General features: G+C 41.1%; 1 protein-coding gene and 1 long non-coding RNA gene across 5 annotated transcripts in view; one reads left to right on the forward strand and one right to left on the reverse strand.

Annotated features, from left to right (window-relative positions):
• Window positions 1–13,397, forward strand: part of LOC308481468 — a 75,240-nt gene extending 61,843 nt beyond the window's left edge. The window contains exon 5 of the long non-coding RNA XR_013988694.1: window positions 13,265–13,397. This is a non-coding gene — a long non-coding RNA (uncharacterized lncRNA). The remainder of the gene's footprint in view (window positions 1–13,264) is intronic.
• MAPRE2 (microtubule associated protein RP/EB family member 2) overlaps window positions 1–21,384 on the reverse strand; it is a 90,630-nt gene that overhangs the window by 44,348 nt on the left and 24,898 nt on the right. Inside the window, exon 1 of one of the 4 annotated variants that reach the window (XM_081013844.1) lies at window positions 8,304–8,565. The exons of 2 other annotated variants lie outside the window; for them this stretch is intronic. In XM_081013844.1, the coding sequence (XP_080869970.1) occupies window positions 8,304–8,425 (122 nt within the window). In that variant the 5' untranslated portion in view covers window positions 8,426–8,565. Of the gene's footprint in view, window positions 1–8,303; window positions 8,566–21,384 lie in introns of those variants that run through there. One more of the 4 variants, XM_081013847.1, reaches the window with a different exon arrangement.

The following is a 21,384-nucleotide window of genomic DNA, read 5'->3' on the forward strand; positions in this document are numbered from 1 at the left end:
ATGTTAGTCTATCCATCCTTGGTTCCAACTTTGAACAACATAGGGATTGCGGGTGCATTTTTAGAACAGAAAACTCAACACCATGCTGTATTCTCAAATTGGTTCCAAAAGTTTATTAGCAACTTTAACAAGTTCAGAGGGACCCAATCATCTTTTCCAAGGCTGCATATTAATGACCACATAATGCAATTAGTTAACCCTTAACTTGAGCAATTTAACTGTACCCACATGAGGACAGTAGACAGACTTCCTCCACCCTTTCAGTCTAGTGCAGGAGTGGGGAGCAGAAAAAAAATGATGTTTGCTATGGTTATATGAACCTGCTTAGGATTGGGGCATTAGCCATGTTTAAAAGTTGAAATTGAAAATGATAAAAGCTAAAGTGCTTTTATTGTTTCAAACATCATCAATTGTAAAGTCTACTTCTATGCTAATTTTATTTTTGTAGGTTTCGTTTGCCATAATATGCAATTATGAATATTTTGACAAAAGCAAGCTTAGAATTGGGCCTTGCAACCTAAATAAGACATTCTTCTAAGCGGCCTGCTACTACTGAAGGATTTCCGATAAATGCTACGTCCTTAATCCTCCTCTCACTGATTAATGTTTACATTTCCTTGTGATGAAGAGAAGTATTTTCAAAAGTACAGTAGGAAAAAGAAATCCTACTACATCCTGTTCCCACTAAGAATGCTAGACATTACACGTGAGAACATTAAATGGGTCAAGGGCAATCACTCGAAAGCCAAATTTTATTTAGGATTCCACATGCTTTGTGTTCTGATGAATATATTAAACATGGCCCAAAAGTACTCTTATAGATCAACAGACCCATATGTGTCTGCTCAAGTCCCAATGAGTTCAATACTGTTTTCTCCCAGGCACATAGAACTGCAACCTTCAGCAAACAAATTGAACTGAAACCACCACAGTTACTGGAGTAGGCAGATGTAGCATTCAAAGGTGCAGTGAAAATAGTTTAGACACCAGCCACTGAAGTGGACAGAATACAACAGGCAACTCGTGAGTCATCACATGTGACAGCAGAGGACACAAAAGCCCACTCCACCCCCTTTTCCAGCCACTTCCAGGTTGCCGCAATGTGCATGTGTGCAGTTGGCCGCCAATTGGACGTGTGTAAATCGGTCATTGCCTGTAGTTTGCTTCTGTCAGACTAAAAAGCTGTTCTCAGAAATTTAGAAGTTCTTAATTTTGAGGTCAGTTTTGTATGCCCCTCTTTGATGTATTTATATTCTTATTACTATGAATGAGTGATATATCTCCTTCCTAATTATTCATATGATGTCATCAGTTCCATATTCTCTAGAAGAGAATGAGAAAGCTGACAATGGATTGGAAAACACGACTCTGGAAGAAGAAGAAATTGCAAGGTATATTTCTCTGTTCTGGATGGTGGTCACACTCAGCCAGAAGGAGCAGATTTGCAGCCTGGAGGCCTGGCAATGATTCTGGCTAGGAAAACCTTTAATCAGCAAAAGCCAATGAGTTGACTGAAACCCTTTCTTTGATTAAAGGGACTTGGGCCATATATATCTACAACCCCCATCACTCCTGACCACTGGCTATACTGGCTGGGGCTGATGGGATCTGAAGTCTAACAACATCTGGAGGATCACAGGTTCTCCGTTCTTGGTCTAGAAACTCCCATTTACGAAACATCCCACTTTCCCATCTCATAACAGAAATTGGCTATGGAGAAAATATGAGACTAAGTCTTATTCAGAAGTCAACTTTTACAGTGTCAAGAATTGCATTCCATGCATTTCACAAAAGCCACAATTAAATGTGTTTTATTTCTATTGACACAATTAAAAGTAATTGTGTGAAAGTCTCATCTCATTTGAATAACCAAATGAAATCACTAGTACATCTGGCATTGCTGAAACCAGATATACAGAAATCCTCATTAATACACTTGAAATAATATTAGATAGGAAGGTAGATACGGGGCTCCTATTTGTATTCTGGCTACAGCACTTTAAAAAGTACACTGCTCTTGTGTATCCCAAAATAGTTGCAATCATGAAGACTGGTCATTTTTCAGTATTTTTAAATAAAAACTGGATTTGGCCCCAGAAGCCTATACTGTAAACTGCAAAACAAAGGAAACACAAAGCAGCGGAACTGCCTTGGGACTGAACCAAATGTTCCTCTGTCCAGGGTTTCCAGCATCCTCATCTGCAAATCCCCCTTTCAAAATCCAACCAAATATAACAGTGCAGCAGGCTCTTTGACCTCCATATATTCTTATTTTCAAAAGGTTTTCTTATTACATCGCCAATGAATTAAACTTATTCAAATATCTGTCAACCAAAGCGGCAGATTAGCTGCGATAGTGTAATCAAAATAAGACCTAATATGTAGCCTTCTAGTGCAGTAAAGACTTTTTTATGCAGGAATCTAGGTGATCTAGATTGTTAACACACACTCTGTCTCAGTCTAAAAACAACTGTAGAATCACAGCTGGGATTTAACCCCGGCTGCACAGAAGGTTTGGTATCCATAACAGCTATGCAGACAGGCTGAAAACCAATGCCAAATTGTTACATTCGTATCCTGTTCTTCTCTCTAAGGAACTAGCAGAAGCATTTATTTTCACAACAATACAGTTAGGTATGGGTAAGCCAAGAGAATGTACTTGCTCAAAAAGCAACAGAGCAATCTTCATAAATGAATGGAAACATGTATCAGAGTTGCCGTAATCTCACTGTGCCAAATTTACTTGTTAAATAACATTTCTCACCTACCTCGTAGGATTGAGAACCTATGGTAAGCACAGGATGATGCAGGCAGTCCAGTGCTTGGCTGTACTACATTTTAATGCATATTAAAAAGCAGAGGCATGACCTGACCCCGATTCTGCAACAGCAGCAGTAATATGTGCTCTTGTGGAGAAATGTGTGCCTGTAATTATGCTATATTTCCCATAATAGTAGGCATTATATGGTGTGGGCTTGCTATTCTCAGCTGTGGCCTGTCCTAAGCTGGAATGCAATGTAAAGCTAACTCCCAAGTCCCATAGCAGACGGTGAGTGTAGTGATTGTATGGCACAGCAGCACCCAGGCTGTATCTCAGTGTACAATAGATTATGTTCCAAGTAGCCACATCTAAGCTTCCATTCAATTTACATGAGTCCCAAATCCTCAAGGAAAACTTCCATGCATCTAATGAAGTATTCAAATCTTAAAACTTCAAAACATCCATCAAACTGGGGACTTGAAAACAGTGGTCCCAGAACTGGCCTCAAAGAGAGGTGCTGTCTTGTCTCATTTGTGCAGGGTTCTTCACATTGCTCCCTGCAACTGCAACAGAACTAGGAAGAGTGGGTTTGTGCCAAGAACAAATAATGGCTTGGTTTACTGGCCAGTCAAATTTATGGGCTCATTAAGACATCCTTTGTCCACCATCTCTGGTCAAGGTGGAGACTAAGTTGAAGAGTAGTTGCCTCATTAAACGCAATCCATTTTTCAGTTAGCACTTCTATTTTGCAGGGCCCACAGGAAGCAGGCAGTTGATTATTAGGAAGGAGCTGTTTCTGAATGCAGGACACCAGAAATGTGTTGATGAAAATGTATCGTTCAGTTACTGGCAAATATAAATAGCACTCACAAACCCATTTTGTTAGTACACAGCTTTAGAAAATACATTAACTGGGTGATTGCTATGAAGAATAAGACTGAAATACTTTGCCTTTGCAGACTTCGTTTGTCTATTTCTGCATTTCCTGATGAGTTTTCACCTCATTTTACACCAGTGTTATTTGCTACAATGCCAGTAACAAAGAATGGCAACCAATTCTGGAAAGTTCTGGGTGCTTATCTCTATAAGTAAGAGCTCTTAGGCTAAATTCAGACAACCCTCAAGCCATTTGTTGTTGTTTAGTCGTTTAGTCGTGTCCCCCTCATGCACATATTTGCTTTTTCAAGGGGTTTGGGTCAAAGTTAGGCTCTGTAGAATAAAACAGATCCTCCTGAATTTGCCTGACACAGGGTCTACCAATAGCAGCATCAAATAAAAGCTTATTTTGGTAGAGTGCACATTAAAAATCACAGATCTGGTGCTTGCTAGATCCAAGGCATGGATCCTCATGAGTTTTACACAAGATGGCAATACCACGAGGAAATCATGGAACAAATCTGTGTACACAGAGGTGATCTATGATTTGATGGCTGTTCTAGAAGGGATTCCTTCTAGAAATATACCAGGAATAGATAAAATATAGAAGAATCCATGCCTTGGATTCTCAGCCAAAACAGCACCAGGTTTCGGATTTTCCCCTTTCAGTCAATGGAGACATGTGTGTAGGGGTGTGTGTATGCAAATTCACACTCACATACATCTTTTCCCTCTCTCTGGCACTCCATTTTCTCTTTCACCTCTCAACTCCTGTGTCAATCATATTTCTTCTTGCTGCCTCCCTACATCGCTATTTCCCCACCCCCACAATCGACCAGATATCTCCCTGTCGCCTCGGTCACTTCATTGCCTGTTCAGCTGCTGATAAGAGTTTTGAGAAACACATAGAGCTGAAAAAAGAAAAGGAAAAGAGAGTTGTTCTCTCCCATTTCCTCCTTCAGTTTTCTGTACTTTCCAAAAAGGGGAGGGGCAGACAGCACCCTTGACACCACATGACAGTGAAGCGGGGAGAGAGGTCTCAGAAGACTCATGGCCACCTGAGGATGTCTGCAAGGGTGTCACTGTACCCATGTATATATAGCCTTTGAGGCTGCAGGTCACCTGGATTGAGCCTTACTAATGTCCTTGCATGCATACTTTGAAAGGAAAACAATTTCAAAATTAAGCTTCTTAAGTTATCTTCTTACTATCAATGTCTACTAGCCACAATGGCTACGCTCTGTGTCTACTGTTGGACATAAGTCTCTGAATACCAGTTTTGGGGAAACTGCAGAATGGGAAAATGTTGCTGCACTCAGGTTCTGCTTTTGGGCTTCCCATGGGCATCTGCTTGACCACTGTGAGGACAGAATGCTGGCCTAGATGGGCTTTTGGCTTGATCCAAAAGGCCTGTTCTAACAAGTTTCTGTTTGGCTAACCAAATTCTGTAATTCATAAAGCATGTGAGCTGCATGACTTTTTTATTATTATGCTCCTAGATACAATGAAGTATCTATTTAGTTGCAAACAGATATGCTTTGCTAATGCAGCCAGTTAGTGTGCACGTTTTTTCAGGAATTATGTGAATTAAACGACAGGATATTAATTAGACAATTGGAAACATTATCTATCTTGATTTAAATAACTGGCCTTCAGCTACATAATAAAGATTTAGATTTAAATAACTGGCTTTTTTCAGGAGGATGCCTTGCTTGAACCATCTTTAGGTGTGACTATTAGAGCGTCTTGTTTTCACCAGCTTAATCTGATGTATCTGAGAGTCTTCATCACTGAACGCAGTGGAATTCATTTCTATGTAGGCATGCACAGAATTCCATTGAAAATAAAAGCAAGACTTGCATCATAGTTGTATAAACAGATCCATGTACAGATTTCCTTCTGGAAGTCAGTACAGAAGGAATAATACAGTATAATGCTAGCTGGCATCCCGCTGCATCACAAATTGCTGCTATATTTGTTCACTTTCATATAAAGGCTCCCATCTCAAGTTGATCTTGGCATACTTCAGAGAACCAGACCAACTGAGGTAATGACAATTTCATGGTGGCTGCTAAGAATGCACCCTGTTGAAATTCGAACTGCCTGATCTACCACTTTCAGAACCCAGTCTTCAGATTATTCATGGATTTGGGTTTTGAGAGTTTTTATTTTGTTCAGTTTTTGTCTTAAATATATAGAGAGAAACACAAGCGCTATGAGTTGCACAACGAGTCATACAGTTAGTAGGTGCCAGAGTCAAGAACACAGAGTCCATCGTCCAGTTCCAATTAGTGTACTGGAGGCAACGCTCAGCATTAAATCAGCTCCAAAATCCCTTACACAAATATCCAGGAAAGATGAGGGAAAGAACAAGCCAAAAGCTTTATAAACTGAGTAATGCTGTGAAAAGTAATCCCACACTAGCAAATGATAGAAGGTCAGGGCATGCATTATCAGATTCCTAAAAAGACTATCTGCAGTTATCCCCAAAGTCATATGCTGCATTGGATCCCCCATCGATCATCAAGCCAATTCCACAGAATGTAGTTTTTGGAACATCTTGGATTAGGCTTTTATGAACGAAACCCCTATTTTTATCCAGATGAAAAATCCCCATTGTAACTGGCTGAAGCATTCTTTTTTAAAAGAATCTGCATGTATGATTAAGCAATAATTTAAGCAGTCCTATGGGACATGGTATTTTCGCTTAGCAGTTTATAAACATACACAAAGCACTCTTTTCGTTCAAGACATACTGATGTAATTAAAATGAAGCAGTTACCAGTTTTCACATTTTTGAGGGGTGGGGGGGAAATAGGCCAAATTATGTCCATTTCTCTTAACAGGAAGCTGTTCAGAAGAATTAAGAAATGTGAACAGAGGAAATGAGGGTTTCAGTTTATTATCAGTTAAGGCTTTTTAAAAGCTAAAATTTTAAAAATTGACAGAACAGTAGGCACCAAATACCCATTCTATATTTCAATTTTCAAATGGCTCAGCACCTTTTTATTCTCTTACTGAATATACTTAAAAGTATCTGCACAGTCTTAAGAAGCCACTGTGTTTTTAAAGAAGTGCTGGCTGAATGTATGTGTTAAAGGGGGGCAGGGGGTGGAGAAGCACTTGGATTCCACAAATAATTCAGCACCTTAAGTCTTAAAAACATTGTTGTGACCTTACCTACTCAAGTAGGAAAGTAAGGGTCTTTAGTTTTCACTGAGCTGGTGGCAAACAGATCAAAGCCATTTCTACACAATATTCACAGGCTATCCAATACTCAGCTGAGCAAACACACACACTTTTTGTTCCAATTCTACATTTCACTACACACTGTAGCTTAGCCAAATATTTTTATAACGGTTTCAGGGACAGTTTCATTTCCTGTAGCTTGCTCAATGGCATGAACTCTTTTTTTTTTTTTTTAAAGCAAGCAAACAATAACAACACATCACAACACAACCCCAAGCATGATTCTGGGGTGGGGAGAGGGGAAAGGGCAGGAAGGAAATTCACTTAGATATGCCTGGCTGTATCTCTTCTACTATTCTAACCTTTCAGAGTGCACACACTGATAAAAGCCCCTCAAAACTAGTTGCATTATTTGCTATAGTGTTATACTTGCTGAAGCAATCTTAATGAGCTTATCTAGAGGAACATATTGTCAGATATGTTAATGCAAAAAAGAAAAAAAAACCCACCCTGCTGCCAAAAGGTGCAACATGCCAAGCCATTAATCAAAAATGCTGAGGACTGTGACAAAGAAAATAGGCACCATCCTCCTTTTCAAGCAAGGAACACAATGAAAATGTATCACACACACACACACACACACACAAAATAACACTAAGCAGGAAGGTCAGTGTCCCCATAAGAAAGCATGATGATACAGCACATAGGCGAGGTGCCACTTGCTTTTAGAAGCCTATGCACAACCCACCTCAGTTCAAAACCCAATATTTGCAGGAGGAATTTTTTTTAGTGTATTCCTGACACCCTGACCTCTGCTGTCAAGCTTTCCACCAATCAGGGTGTGCAGTTCTTACAAAGCTCCATCAATCTGGTGGTTTAACATCACAGACTGCAGTTTAATCTAGAGGATTCCATTTTCCCTTCCACACAACCAAGGCAGTGCACCACCACCACCACCACCACCATCACAAGACCCTGTGTTCTTTCTTCTCTCCCCCAGCCTTCCCTTTCCCTGTCCCCGAAATGTCTCCTCTGACAGACACACAGACCAAGAGGACATTGGTATTACGGCTATTATTTATTTATTTGCGCGCACCTCCCTCCCACGCCAGGCGGCTTGTAAACGTTATCAATACGCACAGCAGAAAGCAAAAAAGCGCGGGGGGGGGGAGGGGAGGGGAGGGGATCAAGACAGGCGGAGTATTCGCAAGATGTTTTCCATTTGGACAATGCAAAGCGCCCGTTTAAACAGAGCTAGACCACGCTGCACGCTTAGGAGAGGAGACACGCCAGATTAGGTTTAAAGCGCCGCTGTTTTTGTTATGCAATACGCTGCAACCCCCGCTCCTCCTCCTCCCCTCCACCCGGCTCTGCTGCAGCAGTTCCCCGTGTATGTGTGTGTGTGTCCGTCCGTCCGTCCGTCCACGCACACGTACGCGCACGCCCAACACACACAGAGAGAAAGAGAGCGGCTTACCTGTAGGAACGCTCCCCTCGCACTGTGTGCTTCCTGAAAGGGATGATGGTGGTGCCGTTATCTTGGATGATGTCGTTGTTGTTCTCTCCATTTGGGGACAGCGCTTGGGTAGGTCCAGGCATTGGAGCGCTCCCAAAGGCAAGCAGCCCTCACCCGGGTGCCTGTGTGCGGAGAAGCTGGGGCGGGCGGGCTCGCCGTGCGCGCGTCGACTCCTTCGCTACTGACTCGCTCCGTCTCTCTCTGCGCCGCCGGCCCCCTCCCCTTTCCTCCCTGGCCGGTGACGTCAAACCGCCGGGAGCAGCGCCCGGGCCACGTGACACGGCTCCTCGCCATAGCAACCAGCTAACTCATCAGATCTCCCCAATTCACACAGGGCTCGAGCATGACCACAGCCAGGCAGCCAAACAGGCGCACGGGGCAGGCCTAACATCTGGCACGTAAAAACACCAAGCCAGGCGCCCTCCCTCTCTTCCTCTTCGGCTTCCCCTTCAGTCTCACCCTCGGTAAATGCAGCTGTATATACAAAGAGCCAGCCTCTCTTTTCTTTCCTTTTTAAAGAAGGGATCGGGGCTTAAAAAGGCCAACACTACCCACCCACCCTTAAAAAAAAAATATTAGCCATGCAACAATGCGATGCGGAAACCTTCCTGCACGTATCAGAAAATACACGCTAGTCCCAATGTAAGCGGGGGCTGATGGGCGTAGGCAAAACATGCGACAAAACGCGTGGAAAGCCTCAGGTTTAAATTATGGGGGTCTCTCAAAATGAGCATTTTGTAATCATCACCCTCGGAAGCTTGGATGAAGCACAACACGAGTTCTCAATGGCTAAAGCAAGGGGACGGGATGGCAGCTTTCCACAAGTATATTTACAAGGCTATCAGCAGGCTCATCTCAGCTATCTGCCAATCTCCCATTCCCACCACCCTTCTGAGTAATACCCCTCCCCACCTTCTCACTATATAGAAGGATCTGGCAACTTCTGTTTCAGTGTATCTGAAGAAGTGTGCTTGCACACGAAAGCTCATACCAAGAACTAACTTAGTTGGTCTTAAAGGTGCTACTGGAAGGATTTTTTTTATTTGACTATGGCAGACCAACACGGCTACCTATCTGTAACTACAAGGCTATTAACCTCTTCTTATTTTAAGGAGCATTTAAGAGAATTTCAGGGGAAGGGCTGCATAGCAAAATGCACGTTCTTCCGCCAAGATAAGCACAGAGACAGAAAAGACACAGCATCCCTCCTCCCCCAACAATCCCTTGCTCTTAAGCACTCAAGTCATTTATTTTTTGTCCTACATTTAAGAGACACAAACAAACAAAATAAAAACCCAAGCTTTCCCCCTCAAAGCCTCATAATCCATCATCATCTATTCCCTGGATAATACCAGGTTATTTTTGGTCTCAAGCTACTGGAATTAGTATCAAAACCAGACTCTCATGTACTAAACCCAGATGGCAGCAATAATCCCAAACATCAGCAACAGGGCACACAATCTCTAGTTTTCCTTACAGATTAAAAGAGCATGTAGTATATTCTGATCCTTGCTATTTCAAAAATTGCTTCTTCCTTCAAATGCATAATGATTCCCCCCCCCCCTTATTTATTGGTAATAAAAAACCTGAATGAGAAACAGCGGCTGGATTTTTTACAAAGTATTTTAATAACTGCTCATATTCCTAATAAAATGTTTTTCAACATTCTGTTACAAACCGCTGGCAGGAAAGGGTGTCTAAGAACTCTTTTCTTAGACAAAGACTGCTGAAATCACCTTGAAAAGTTCAAATGCATTTAACAGCCTCAGGCCATATACTGAAGCCATTGATGGCTTTCTTCCTTTTGAATATGCTTGCATGAAGAGGGGGTGGGATAGAGGTACATTTGCAAGAATCTACTTGCATTAACACTTTGTTAAAGGATCTTTAAAATAGACATGTTAAGTATCTTCCTTTTGTTTCGGCTGCTCCTGATAGCATCATAGTATCAGACAGACTCCTTGGTCTCCAGTGTCTCTGCATGGCAACAGTTCTTGCTGGATTAGCATATGGTGGTAAACAAACCTTTGATCTTGAAAACTATTTTAAATATCAGGAAACTATATTCAACAGAGTCAAAGGCTATGGGGTAACAAAAATTATACTACTGTATTGCCATTCTTTCTGTCAGACAATGGGATATTCAGTACAACTTCTGCTATGTCAGTTCAGATGAGAAAGCAAAAGTCTTCAATATCTTAAGATATATCTAGAGATGATAGTTGTGTTAGTCTGTTGCCACAAAAAAGCACATTCATTTCAAAAGCTAACGTGCCACAAAAAAATTAAGGTGCTACAAGACTCTCTCATTTTCTTTTTCTGTGTTTAATCATCGTTCTACTAAATATGTAAGTCATCTTTCCTCCAAAGGAGCACTGGATAGCTAGTGTACATGGTTCTTTCTGCATGTTATACTTACTACATGATATGAGGTGTAGGTGAGAGACTGCAACTGGTCCTAGGTCACACAATGAGATTCACAGGCTGAGTGGAGATCTGAACATAAACCCTCCTGGTCCTTAGCAAACACTCCAAAATCACAACACCACACTTAACTCAGCTGTATGGTCAATCCATGTTCCCAAATGAATTGTGACGGGGTTGAAAGATGCCTGCCCACCTGCCTCCAGAGGGATTTCTGGGGGATGAAGAGTGTGGTAAGAGATGCATAGCACAGAAGCAGAGGCAGAAATCAGCTGCAGTAAGGGATGGAACTTGTGGAGAGAGAACTTTAACAGAGAAGCATTGTGCATACCTAACAAAACTAACAAATCTCAGAGAAACTAAGGAATCCCAGAGGAAGGGACCTCATAACCTGCCATAATTATCCAAATGAGTTAGTTGCCTAGGTAAGGACTTTACCAACCAAAATTCACACCTCCAGCCTATCTTGCAGCTAGGCCTTGCACCTTTACCATTCAACAGAAAGGGTATCAAACTATCTACTTGACTAGAAAGGAAAGCCTTTAGGAAGCCATCCCAACTTCTTCTGCCAGCCTAGGATAGCCCCTCTCTCTGACACAGCCCACCCAGCACTCCACCTATTCAGTAGCTAAGGAAATCTCCACCCACCCCACAAACACAGTATGCTTTGCCTGCTTTGTTGTACTGTATCTTTGTATTAAGGCAACAAACTATATTGCTTAAGCAAAGCATGCTTCCTGAGCTTTATTTCAGCTTTACCACATTGTGGCATTCTTTCAGGGGATAATCTGAGCCAGATTCCACCAAAACCTATATAAACTCATGCAGACTCCAAAAGTGCTTTAAGGGCCGAGCTCTAAAACATGTAAAACAACATAAAGAGACTGAAGGGTACACATTTCCCTCACATTTTGCTCTCACTTAGCATGGATTAGAGAAGGTCCAGTCACAGTCTCAACAATTCTCATTTTCGAATAATAGGCACCACACTCCAAATATGTGTTGGCACCCTAAACTGCAAAATGATGCCAAGAGGATGACAAATATCAAATCAGCAAAAATAAAAAAAAATATTTCCGTTCACAAACATCAACTTTGATCATTTTTTCACAAGCCTCCACCACACACAATGGAACTATCATGAAAGCAATGAGAAACATCACTTCCTTCCAGCCAACAGAAGTGCAGTGACAAAATTTGCTGCCTTTCACAGGCGGCCAGGTTAGTAAAGATGAAAAAACAAATTCAGCTCTCTGTTCAACACTAATTGGGAGGCTTTGGGCCAGTCTCTCAGCCTGACCTTCCTACCTTATAGGCAATCAAGAGGCAAAATGCTCTGACCTCGTCTGAGAAGGGGCAAGAGACCAAAAACAAAAACAAAAACAAAACCCCACACCATTTGCAACCTTGAAATAGGTAGTCTGCTATCTCTTATTGTCAAATCAACCAGAGGGCAGTAGTTCTTGCTCAGTGTAACAGCTTTTACAATTTTGCATACAGAAGCCAGGACATCTTACAATTTTCATTAAAAAATATAATATCATAGAGGTTCATAAAAGCTCAAAGTCCAAATCTTGGGAGCTTCAGGGGTATAAATGTAGTCATCACATCTAAAAGTTGGGCAACAGATGGAAGGCCCAGATTCCCTTTACTTGGGTAGATCCTGTCAGCTGATTCAGAATATGCTTCATTGGGTGCCAAGTGCTATCTCCAAGTCACTAGTCAGAGTGCTGAAATTCAGTGTCTGTCCTGCAGCAACGCTCCAATTCTAAACCTAACCTACTTTACTGTGTTATTAAAAGACTAAAAAAATTAAATTAGAAAGGTTAATGCAGATTTTTTGCATTTATTGCCCCCCTCCCCCAATATATAGTACACCTCAAATATGTAACAGGACAGAGGTACAGAAGCAATGTGGGAAGACAATTATAGGCTCTTCATTTATGGTGTAGAAAAAAGGACGTACGAGAGAAAAGCAAATTTAAACTTGTAATCCAACAACTTTCTTTTTAAGCATACAGAGAGTGCACATCTTCCAATTGGCCTCCACAGATCTGCAGGCAGAGAATTGATGTACCATCTCTTATAAGAAATGTGTCCTGTGTAAATATCTTTGTAGCATCAGATGTTGGATTCAGTCAGCCTGCTCATCGAGAGGGTGTGGCATCAGGCATTGCTTTCCGTACAGTTTCTTCCTAAGAATTGAGCATGCTGTCAGCGATGCCACAGATATAGCAATCCTGTGTCCATCTAGAACACAGCAAGAAAAGCATGCTTCCTCATTTACTAATGGTAGACTTGTGAATAATGACACCAAGAATACTGATGGCATAACAGGTGTGGGGTTTTTTTGCCCGTATCATTATGTGACTTAATAAGTTGCTGTATATTAATTATGTTAAGAGTTTTGTAAGCTGCTATCTCCCTGCTTATTTAACTTATATGCAGAATTTATCATGCGAAAGGCTGGACTGGATGAATCCCAAGCTGGAATTAAGATTGCCGGAAGAAATATCAACAACCTCAGATATGCAGATGACACAACCTTGATGGCAGAAAGTGAGGAGGAATTAAAGAACCTTTTAATGAGGGTGAAAGAGGAGAGTGCAAAATATGGTCTGAAGCTCAACATCAAAAAAACTAAGATCATGGCCACTGGGCCCATCACCTCCTGGCAAATAGAAGGGGAAGAAATGGAGGCAGTGAGAGATTTTACTTTCTTGGGCTCCATGATTACTGCAGATGGTGACAGCAGTCACGAAATTAAAAGAAGCCTGCTTCTTGAGAGAAAAGCAATGACAAACCTAGACAGCATCTTAAAAAGCAGAGACATCACCTTGCCAACAAAGGTCCGTATTGTTAAAGGGGAGGTGCTTTAATCTTCCATTTCCTATGCTTTCTGCCTGCTTTGGTGACAAACTCACTGAACAATTGTCAACATAATGGGACAAAGCCTGTTGAACAGGCACATAGACTTAACTCAATTGCTTTTTCATCTTCATCTCCCATATTTAGTCCATGGGGTCCTCCAAATGACCTATTCATTTTGCTTGCACAAAGCTTACATGTAGGTTAGACTATGTCTGGTCTTTATTGAGAATCCATTCTGATTTATTTATGGAGGAATTACATGAAAATGAACATTCATCCCAATTTGTTTGCAGGGTGTCTACACATCTTTCCATTAGTCATTCATTTACCTCATGCTTTCCAATGCATTTGTCTATGACTTTCCAAACCACAAAATATCCATTTGTTTATAAGTAGATTTGTTGTGCCAGAGCAACAGAGCACTTTAACAGCACAAACCTAAAGTTCTGATATGTGCTTGGCTCTCTCCTGCAAGATATGGACAGTTTGAAGGCAGGTCAGGTCAGGTCATTTCTCCCTGCCCCCATCAACAGAAATTCTGGTCATGTTTGGCCATTTCTCAGCTATACCCTACTGTCTTCTCCTCTGGTCTCCCCTTGTCTCACCAGAGTTCCCTTACATCTATCCATGACTGTGCTGTCAAATATTTTATCTCTATAAGAGATCTGACCACATGGCACCCTACATCCTTCCTATATACTCCCCAATCCTACAGAAGGTCCTTGTCCTTACCTTTACATCTATCCATGTTCTTGCTCCCTTATTCTCGCTACTGTTATATCTCAATACTTTCTTGTGATCTTCACTCCTCCAGTTACATTACCCTCAACCACCCAAAGGTGTCCTGCTCCCTCAAAAGACTTTGGCCTTTCTCCCCCATATGCTTGGAACTGCCTCCTAGAACACTTGCATGATGTTAACCTGTCACCAGTTGTTCCTTTGCAGATGTGGTTTGCATTCAGCACTGTTTAAATCTGGCACCAAATGGAAGTCATGGCTGCAAAGGAACAACCAGGAGCATACTCTAAGCTGTGCATGCCTGATAGGTTCCCCCCCTCCCATGCCTGACATCATATGCTAGTTGATGGGTGTGGCCACCTGCCAGTCAATCCACCCAATGTGGCTTGCAGAAGGTTGGCCACTTCTGGTTCCCACCCTCTGGCCAAAAGGATGCTCTCCTGTAACTTAGCTTAAGCACATGTAACCAACATAATATTTCTTCCCTGTTAGCCTTTCCTTACTTCTGTCCCCTTCGATTGCCTCTTTGTTCAATTCTAATTGTAAGCTCCTCAGGAAAGGGATCTCTGTTCTTCTAAAAGCATCATTGAGGATGATGACAGTATATAAATTATAATGATAAAATGGCACATAAGGTTTCCCATGGCTTGCCAGAAGTGAGGAATGAAGGATGAGCTTTGACACATGTTTGTGCATTTAAAAGACCAATGACAACAACCACAAAAAGTAATTGACAGGTAGGCAAATAGATACTGGTTGGATGAGAACTCATCTCAGTGTAGAGATGAGAACTGGATAGCCCCCAAATGTCCTAGAACATGAAGATTTGCCGTTCTTTGATGAAAATAGGGATGTCCCATTCCATAATGATAATTTTACTATTTATATCCCACACATCTTACTGGATTGCCCCAGCACTCTGGGCAGCTTCCAACATATAAAAAACATAATAAAACATTTAAAAAACCCTTCCCCATACAGGATTGCCTTCAGATGGCTCTGGGGTCGGAAAACTCCATTTCCTCCCACATATCTCCAGTGAAAATAGGGACATCTTAGGAAAAGCGGGACATTCTGGGATCAAATCCGAAACTAGGATGTCTCTGGAAAATAGGGACACTTGGAGGGTCTGGAAGAACAATATAGTAAATGAAATGTCTGCTCATTCTCACTACTTTGGGTGGGACGGGGGGGGGGAGACACACACACATATCAAACTAAGAGTATGAAACGGCAGCATTTTTTTGTTGTTGTTAATGTAGGTGCAGCACATTTACTACTTTTCCTGGCAGATCTGAACCCCTTAAATGTTCTTTTCTTCTCACTGTGTCTCTTAAAATTATGGTGCAAGCACAGAGAGGGGAGGGGAAGCTTTATCTGAAAAGTCTTCTTTCCCTTTACAGCTACAACCCTGCCAATGCAATACTGAGAACAGAGGGGAGGAATAATATGGGTTCCATATGGATGACATACCTTTTGGCCTAGCTGACATTTCAACATTTTGAAACAATGCACATATTACAGATGTAGTTAATTTGGTCCTTACTGCAAACCACTACATATACAGTAAATCATCTTGTAGGTTTCCTCCTCCCACATTCATAGCTGTGTGCAGAACAATTCCAATAAGCAGCAGACCAACTGACATAAAATGTAGACCACAAGCCAGTTGTTAGAATGCAATTCCAGTCTCTAGAGAGTTCCTTTAAGTAAATAGAAGGAACAACAGTTTGGAGTGTTGGAGGTTTACAGCCGAAGCGGGTGTAATGCTAACGAAAGCCAAATATTTCTTATCAAATGTTACTTCAGTGAATAATAGGAGAAACCTCTTTTTTAATGGACAGTCTGTTTCTTCTATGGCTTCTGTCTCCGAAATTCCCTTCTTTTTCATATGAGATTTCATTCAAAAGGAGCACTTTCAGGAAATTCCAACAATATTTTCAGTCAAGAATGCAAATACTCAATTTGACCAATTCTTACTAGAATATGAAAATAATCTGGTAATCTACATTTGTAGTAATCTACATTTTGGAAAGCCGACAAGCAGCATTTCAGGGAAGTGCTTTATTTTCACAATTTCTTTATTGATTATGTCCTTTCCCAAACTAGTGTACAGGCCAAAAATTTTTTATAAGGTTGTCTAGATTGTGTACAGATGAGCATCCTATTCCACACAAATGATGTCAACACAGACTTGGAGACTGATCCAGGAAAAAGAAAGAGCTTTTTCAACATGTGTAATAAAAATGCAATATCTGTGTTGGTTAGAATGCTCTTCCACACTACAACCACTTTGTGTATCGCATTCATATTGATATGTTCACATTATTAGCAGAAGAGAGACTCAAAGGAGATTTTACCCTAAGAATGTTTTGTGAACAATGACTGCTCTCCTACGCCTTCAGTGCTAAGCTGTCAAGGCACTTGTCCTGCTATCCAGATGCAGCACAGCAAAGCTTTAATTCTCTGAGAATAGAAAAGTGGTTGAGCAGTTAAATTGCCCAAGTACTTGGGGTGACCAAAAACAAATTTTAAAAATGAGATTTTATCTCATCATCCCAGTAATGGAAAGAGTACCGGACTATAACTTTGGATACCCAAGTTAAATTCCCTACTCAGCAGTGAAGATCACTTCAGTGACTCCTCCTTAGTCTAAACAGCCACATTAAGTTGTCTTATGGATAAAATATGTGACGGAGAGCCATATTAAGGTTACCAGATTTTTTTCAATGAATCCGGGGACACTTTTCAACTTCAATGGATTTTGTATGGGGACTGACTTGTAAATCCAGGGACTGTCCCTGGGAAATGGGGACGTCTGGTAACCTTACTATATATGCCACCTTGAGCTCCTTGGAAGGAAGGTAGGATGTAAGTGTAATAAATAGATAAATAAACTCAAAGAGCCTAAGCCATTTCTGGATCAATATGGCAACCCTACCTTCTTTTTTTCTACTCAAAAAAAGCCACCATAGGGTTATACTAGTGCAAACTTAGATAGGGTATGTTTACCAGTGCATGGTATTTCTAATGAATTTTAAGAGTCAGCACAGACATACATACAAACTTCCCAGCACTATTCCCTTCTTTGGGCAGGAGCTCATTTTCACACTGCATACTCAAGGTGGTGCATATTAGAGCTAAAAACTAGATAGATATTTTATTCCTCTTTTATGAGGTGTTTGCAATCCCTCCTAGTTGTGTGTTATCTGCAAATCTAAGGATCCTCTCCACCTCAAGTCATTGAAGATTGTTTGGTCCAGGACAGAGTCCTGAGGCACCCAATTTGTAACCTCCCTCAAAAGTTTGATGAGAAACCACTGGTACTCTTTGAGTATGAATTTACAACCAGCTTTGAATCCACTCAACGGTACAGTGTGCCCAGAGCTTTGATGATCTGCTTTTTCAGTCTCATCCCAACAGTGTTTTCCTTTAAAATACGTATATTATTTCTATGGTCAGGTTTATATTTATTCAATGAGAACTTTATTGTGCCAGGAAGCTGGGCAACAAAATGTCATTTAGCAATTGCTCAATAGGCAGATGTAATTAAGCAACTTACTTACGGTACATAAATTCATGGCACATTATAATAACCAATAATGTATTGCTATTTTGCATTATCACATGCATATGCTAGACTAACAAGTAGCAGCTAACAACCATCTTGAGCACATCAGATCAGACACAGTATAAAGCATTTATACTAAGGTTTTGCAGGAAGAGTACATATTTCATTTGCTTACCATAGGCTATTGTAACCACACTGGTTAGCCCACTGAGAATATCTAAATGTTATAATAAATCTTATCTCGGGACTTTGCTATCAGTTTGATAAACATTTCAGGTAATTTCAGTAGTGACTTACAAATTACATATCTTTAAGAACAGAATAGTAAAGACACTACAAACTTCCTTCCACACTTCCTGTATATAAAGAGCAAGCCTTCCTATTCTTTTATGATACAATACTGCCATTTCCTGGTACCCTATTTTGTTACTCACAGAAAGGGCCCACAAACATGTATCCCCCACATGAAAGGGATCGACATTGATGTAGAACAAAGGAGTCACTTCCTTTAAGAGAAGCCCCACCACCACCATAAAAAAAACATCCAACTTGTTGCTTAATTTAGTACTACCATTGCAGATAGCATCATGGTGAGTGGGTCAGGGGAGCCACACAAAAACAGGAGGAGGGAAAGGTAGCGTTGGCAGAGTTCCATCACTATATATTTTATTATTGGTAGCCTCAGCCATAAGTTTTTTTGGGATAGTCACAAAAGCCAAACTGATCTGGCAGGAAAGAGAGATGACGGTAATGAATTATATAGATGGAAATAGGCAAGTATGCTGAAGTTTATGGCACAGCAGGAAACTAGGCCATATTGTGCTACATACTAGGCTTGTTGCAAATGCAAAAGAACTGATTTGTTCCCAATAAGTAACACAGTCTTCAAAAAGGAAAAAGAAAGCCAGTCAATAGAGCTCAGGAACCTGTTTGTAGGTCAGTATCATTACCCAAAACTGAGGCTAAGTTGGAGTAGGGAACTGGGTCTGAAAAATGACTTCTTTGTGCCTTTGAGAACTGTAGAGTGCCAAAAGGACATGTTTTAATAGTGAAGGAAGCACTACAAAGGGATGCATGTAGGTGAAGCCTTTCCCTTCAATAGATACTTATGGATAGCGACTGCATGCCTAATCCTTACCAGAGTCAAGACTACTTTCCTTCTGTTCTGCAGTGACACATTCAGACACAACCAAAGTAGTTTATTGCTGGTTTGGCCTTCCTTACATTGTGCAACAGTATAGACCATGACAAAGGCCTGTGGTAAGGAAGGGCAGTATGGAAAGCTGAATGAAAATATAAAAACACTAGAAAAGTGTTCTGGAGTTGTGTCACACATTTATCACAGCAGAAAGAAAGAAACATGCCACTATTCCTCTGTGCTAATAAAATCCCACATATTTATATTTTAAAAACTTAAATTTAGGTGTTACATTTTCACGTTTCTCTTATTTGTTATCAATATTTATTACATTTCTATACTGCCCTCTATCTGAGGAACAGGGCAGTTTACAGTGTAACTGGGGATTGTGTACACTAGGTATTAAAAGGGGGTGAAACTATCCCAACTCTATGTCTGAATTTCATGCAAGTTCAAATTCAGTGCACTTTGTGTTGGCTTTCATTTATTTGAAATGTATATCTGAAATATACATCTGAACACTAGAATTTTTTTATGAGGTATCACATAAAAAATGTGTTGTGCGTTCTCTGTATTTTTTATCAAGTTTTCCTAAATATATTACAGATGGGCTTCATAGAACATTAGCTGTAAATATTACTAGATCCTGTCTTCACATGCAGGGGAAGTCCCTAACACACAGAGAGACTCATTGGCTACCCTCACCTTGATAAGCCAGCCAGTTGAAGCCATTCCTCTGATATGGCTTTTGTTGCATGCTAGCAGCTTCTAAGAGCCACAGGTGAGAGCTGAGTGCAGGGTGGGACCAAAGGTGGACAAACCTTTGCCTTCAGCTATGGATGGCAAGGAGCAGGTGGCCGTGCACTGCCACTCCACCACCTTTCTACCTAGCCTTGGTCCACTGCCTGAGTCATGAGACTTGCTTTGGCTCAGTGGAGGAACAGCCCTGCACCCAGTAACCAGAGTAATTTGCTGGGAGGTGGTATGTTCCTATTTATTTCTGGACTCAATTTAAAATGCTAGTCTTAGCCCAGGGGTCAGCAACCTTTTTCAGCAGTGGGCTGGTCCATCGTCCCTCACACCATGTGGTGAGCCGGACTATTTTTTTTGGGGGGGGGGGGGAATGAACAAATTCCTATGCCCCACAAATAACCCACGGATACATTTTAAATAAAAGGACACATTCTACTCATGTAAAAACACGCTTATTCCCGGACCATCTGGGGGCCGGATTCAGAAGGCGATTGGGCCACATCTGGCCCATGGGCCTTAGGTTGCCTACCCCTGTCTTAGCCTATAAAGCTCTAAGAAACTTTGATGAAGTTGGAAGATGGAATCTTCTTTGTGGTCACACCAATATGAATCATTGTAGCGCAAGGGTGGGGAATCTTAGGTTTGGTGACCAAACACAACGCTCCAAGCCCCTCTCTATCTAGCCCTTGGGACCCTCTCCAGGCCATGTTTTTCACTGATGCTTCTCTACAACCAAACAGTCTCTCAACCACCCAGTGCTTTTGCCTGGCGGGATTGTTTCTGTGAACTGAATACTGTACTTCTTGCTTGCCTGAATAGAGGGTAGAGAGTGGAGAGGTGTGGCCGTGTGTAAAAATTTCTGGTTTTTGCATGGCTGGAATGCAGAGCTAATGTGCAAATGAAAGAGTTGCATCTCTTTTCACCCACTTTTCACAACTGACCACACCCACTTTTACTTCTGGTTCCCAAAAGCCTAAATTGTCCACATTTAGGCTGAAATAAGATTCCCTACTGCTATTGTGGAGATTTGCCTAGCTCTTACCAGTTATCTTTCATATAGATATTTAAATTATTTTTATTCAAAAAGGCTTTTAATACCTCATTCTGTTACTGTGTTCAGTGATTTCAACAACTATTTTTCATGCCTAGTTTGTAACCTGCTCTAGCAGAAGGATGGCAAATAGATACAAAAATAAATAATGAGTGCATCATATAATTTCTGGCAACTCTACACCCCATGAATAGTTGCAGAGTCAGCCTCATATTCCTTTATTTCAAATCTACTGTTTTCAGGGGTTTGTTATTGTTTTTCCTTAAGCATGGGAAGACATTGATACTTTCCCCTTGATGGGGAAATGTAAACTTAAATGGAATGTTTGTTTATACTTCTAGATTGCTTGTTTATTTTAGTAATGGTAAGCTAGGCTCAGTGCCCTTGTAAGGACCTGTTTAAAAACGATCTGAATTTTTTTATACAGCCCCCCCCCCCCATTCTATTACTGGATATTATCCCTTGGGAGTTATACTAACGGACTAGTAATAAACCT

The sequence above is a fragment of the Podarcis pityusensis genome (assembly GCF_964106645.2).
Source record: "Podarcis pityusensis genome assembly, chromosome: 7".
Taxonomy (NCBI): domain Eukaryota; kingdom Metazoa; phylum Chordata; class Lepidosauria; order Squamata; family Lacertidae; genus Podarcis; species Podarcis pityusensis.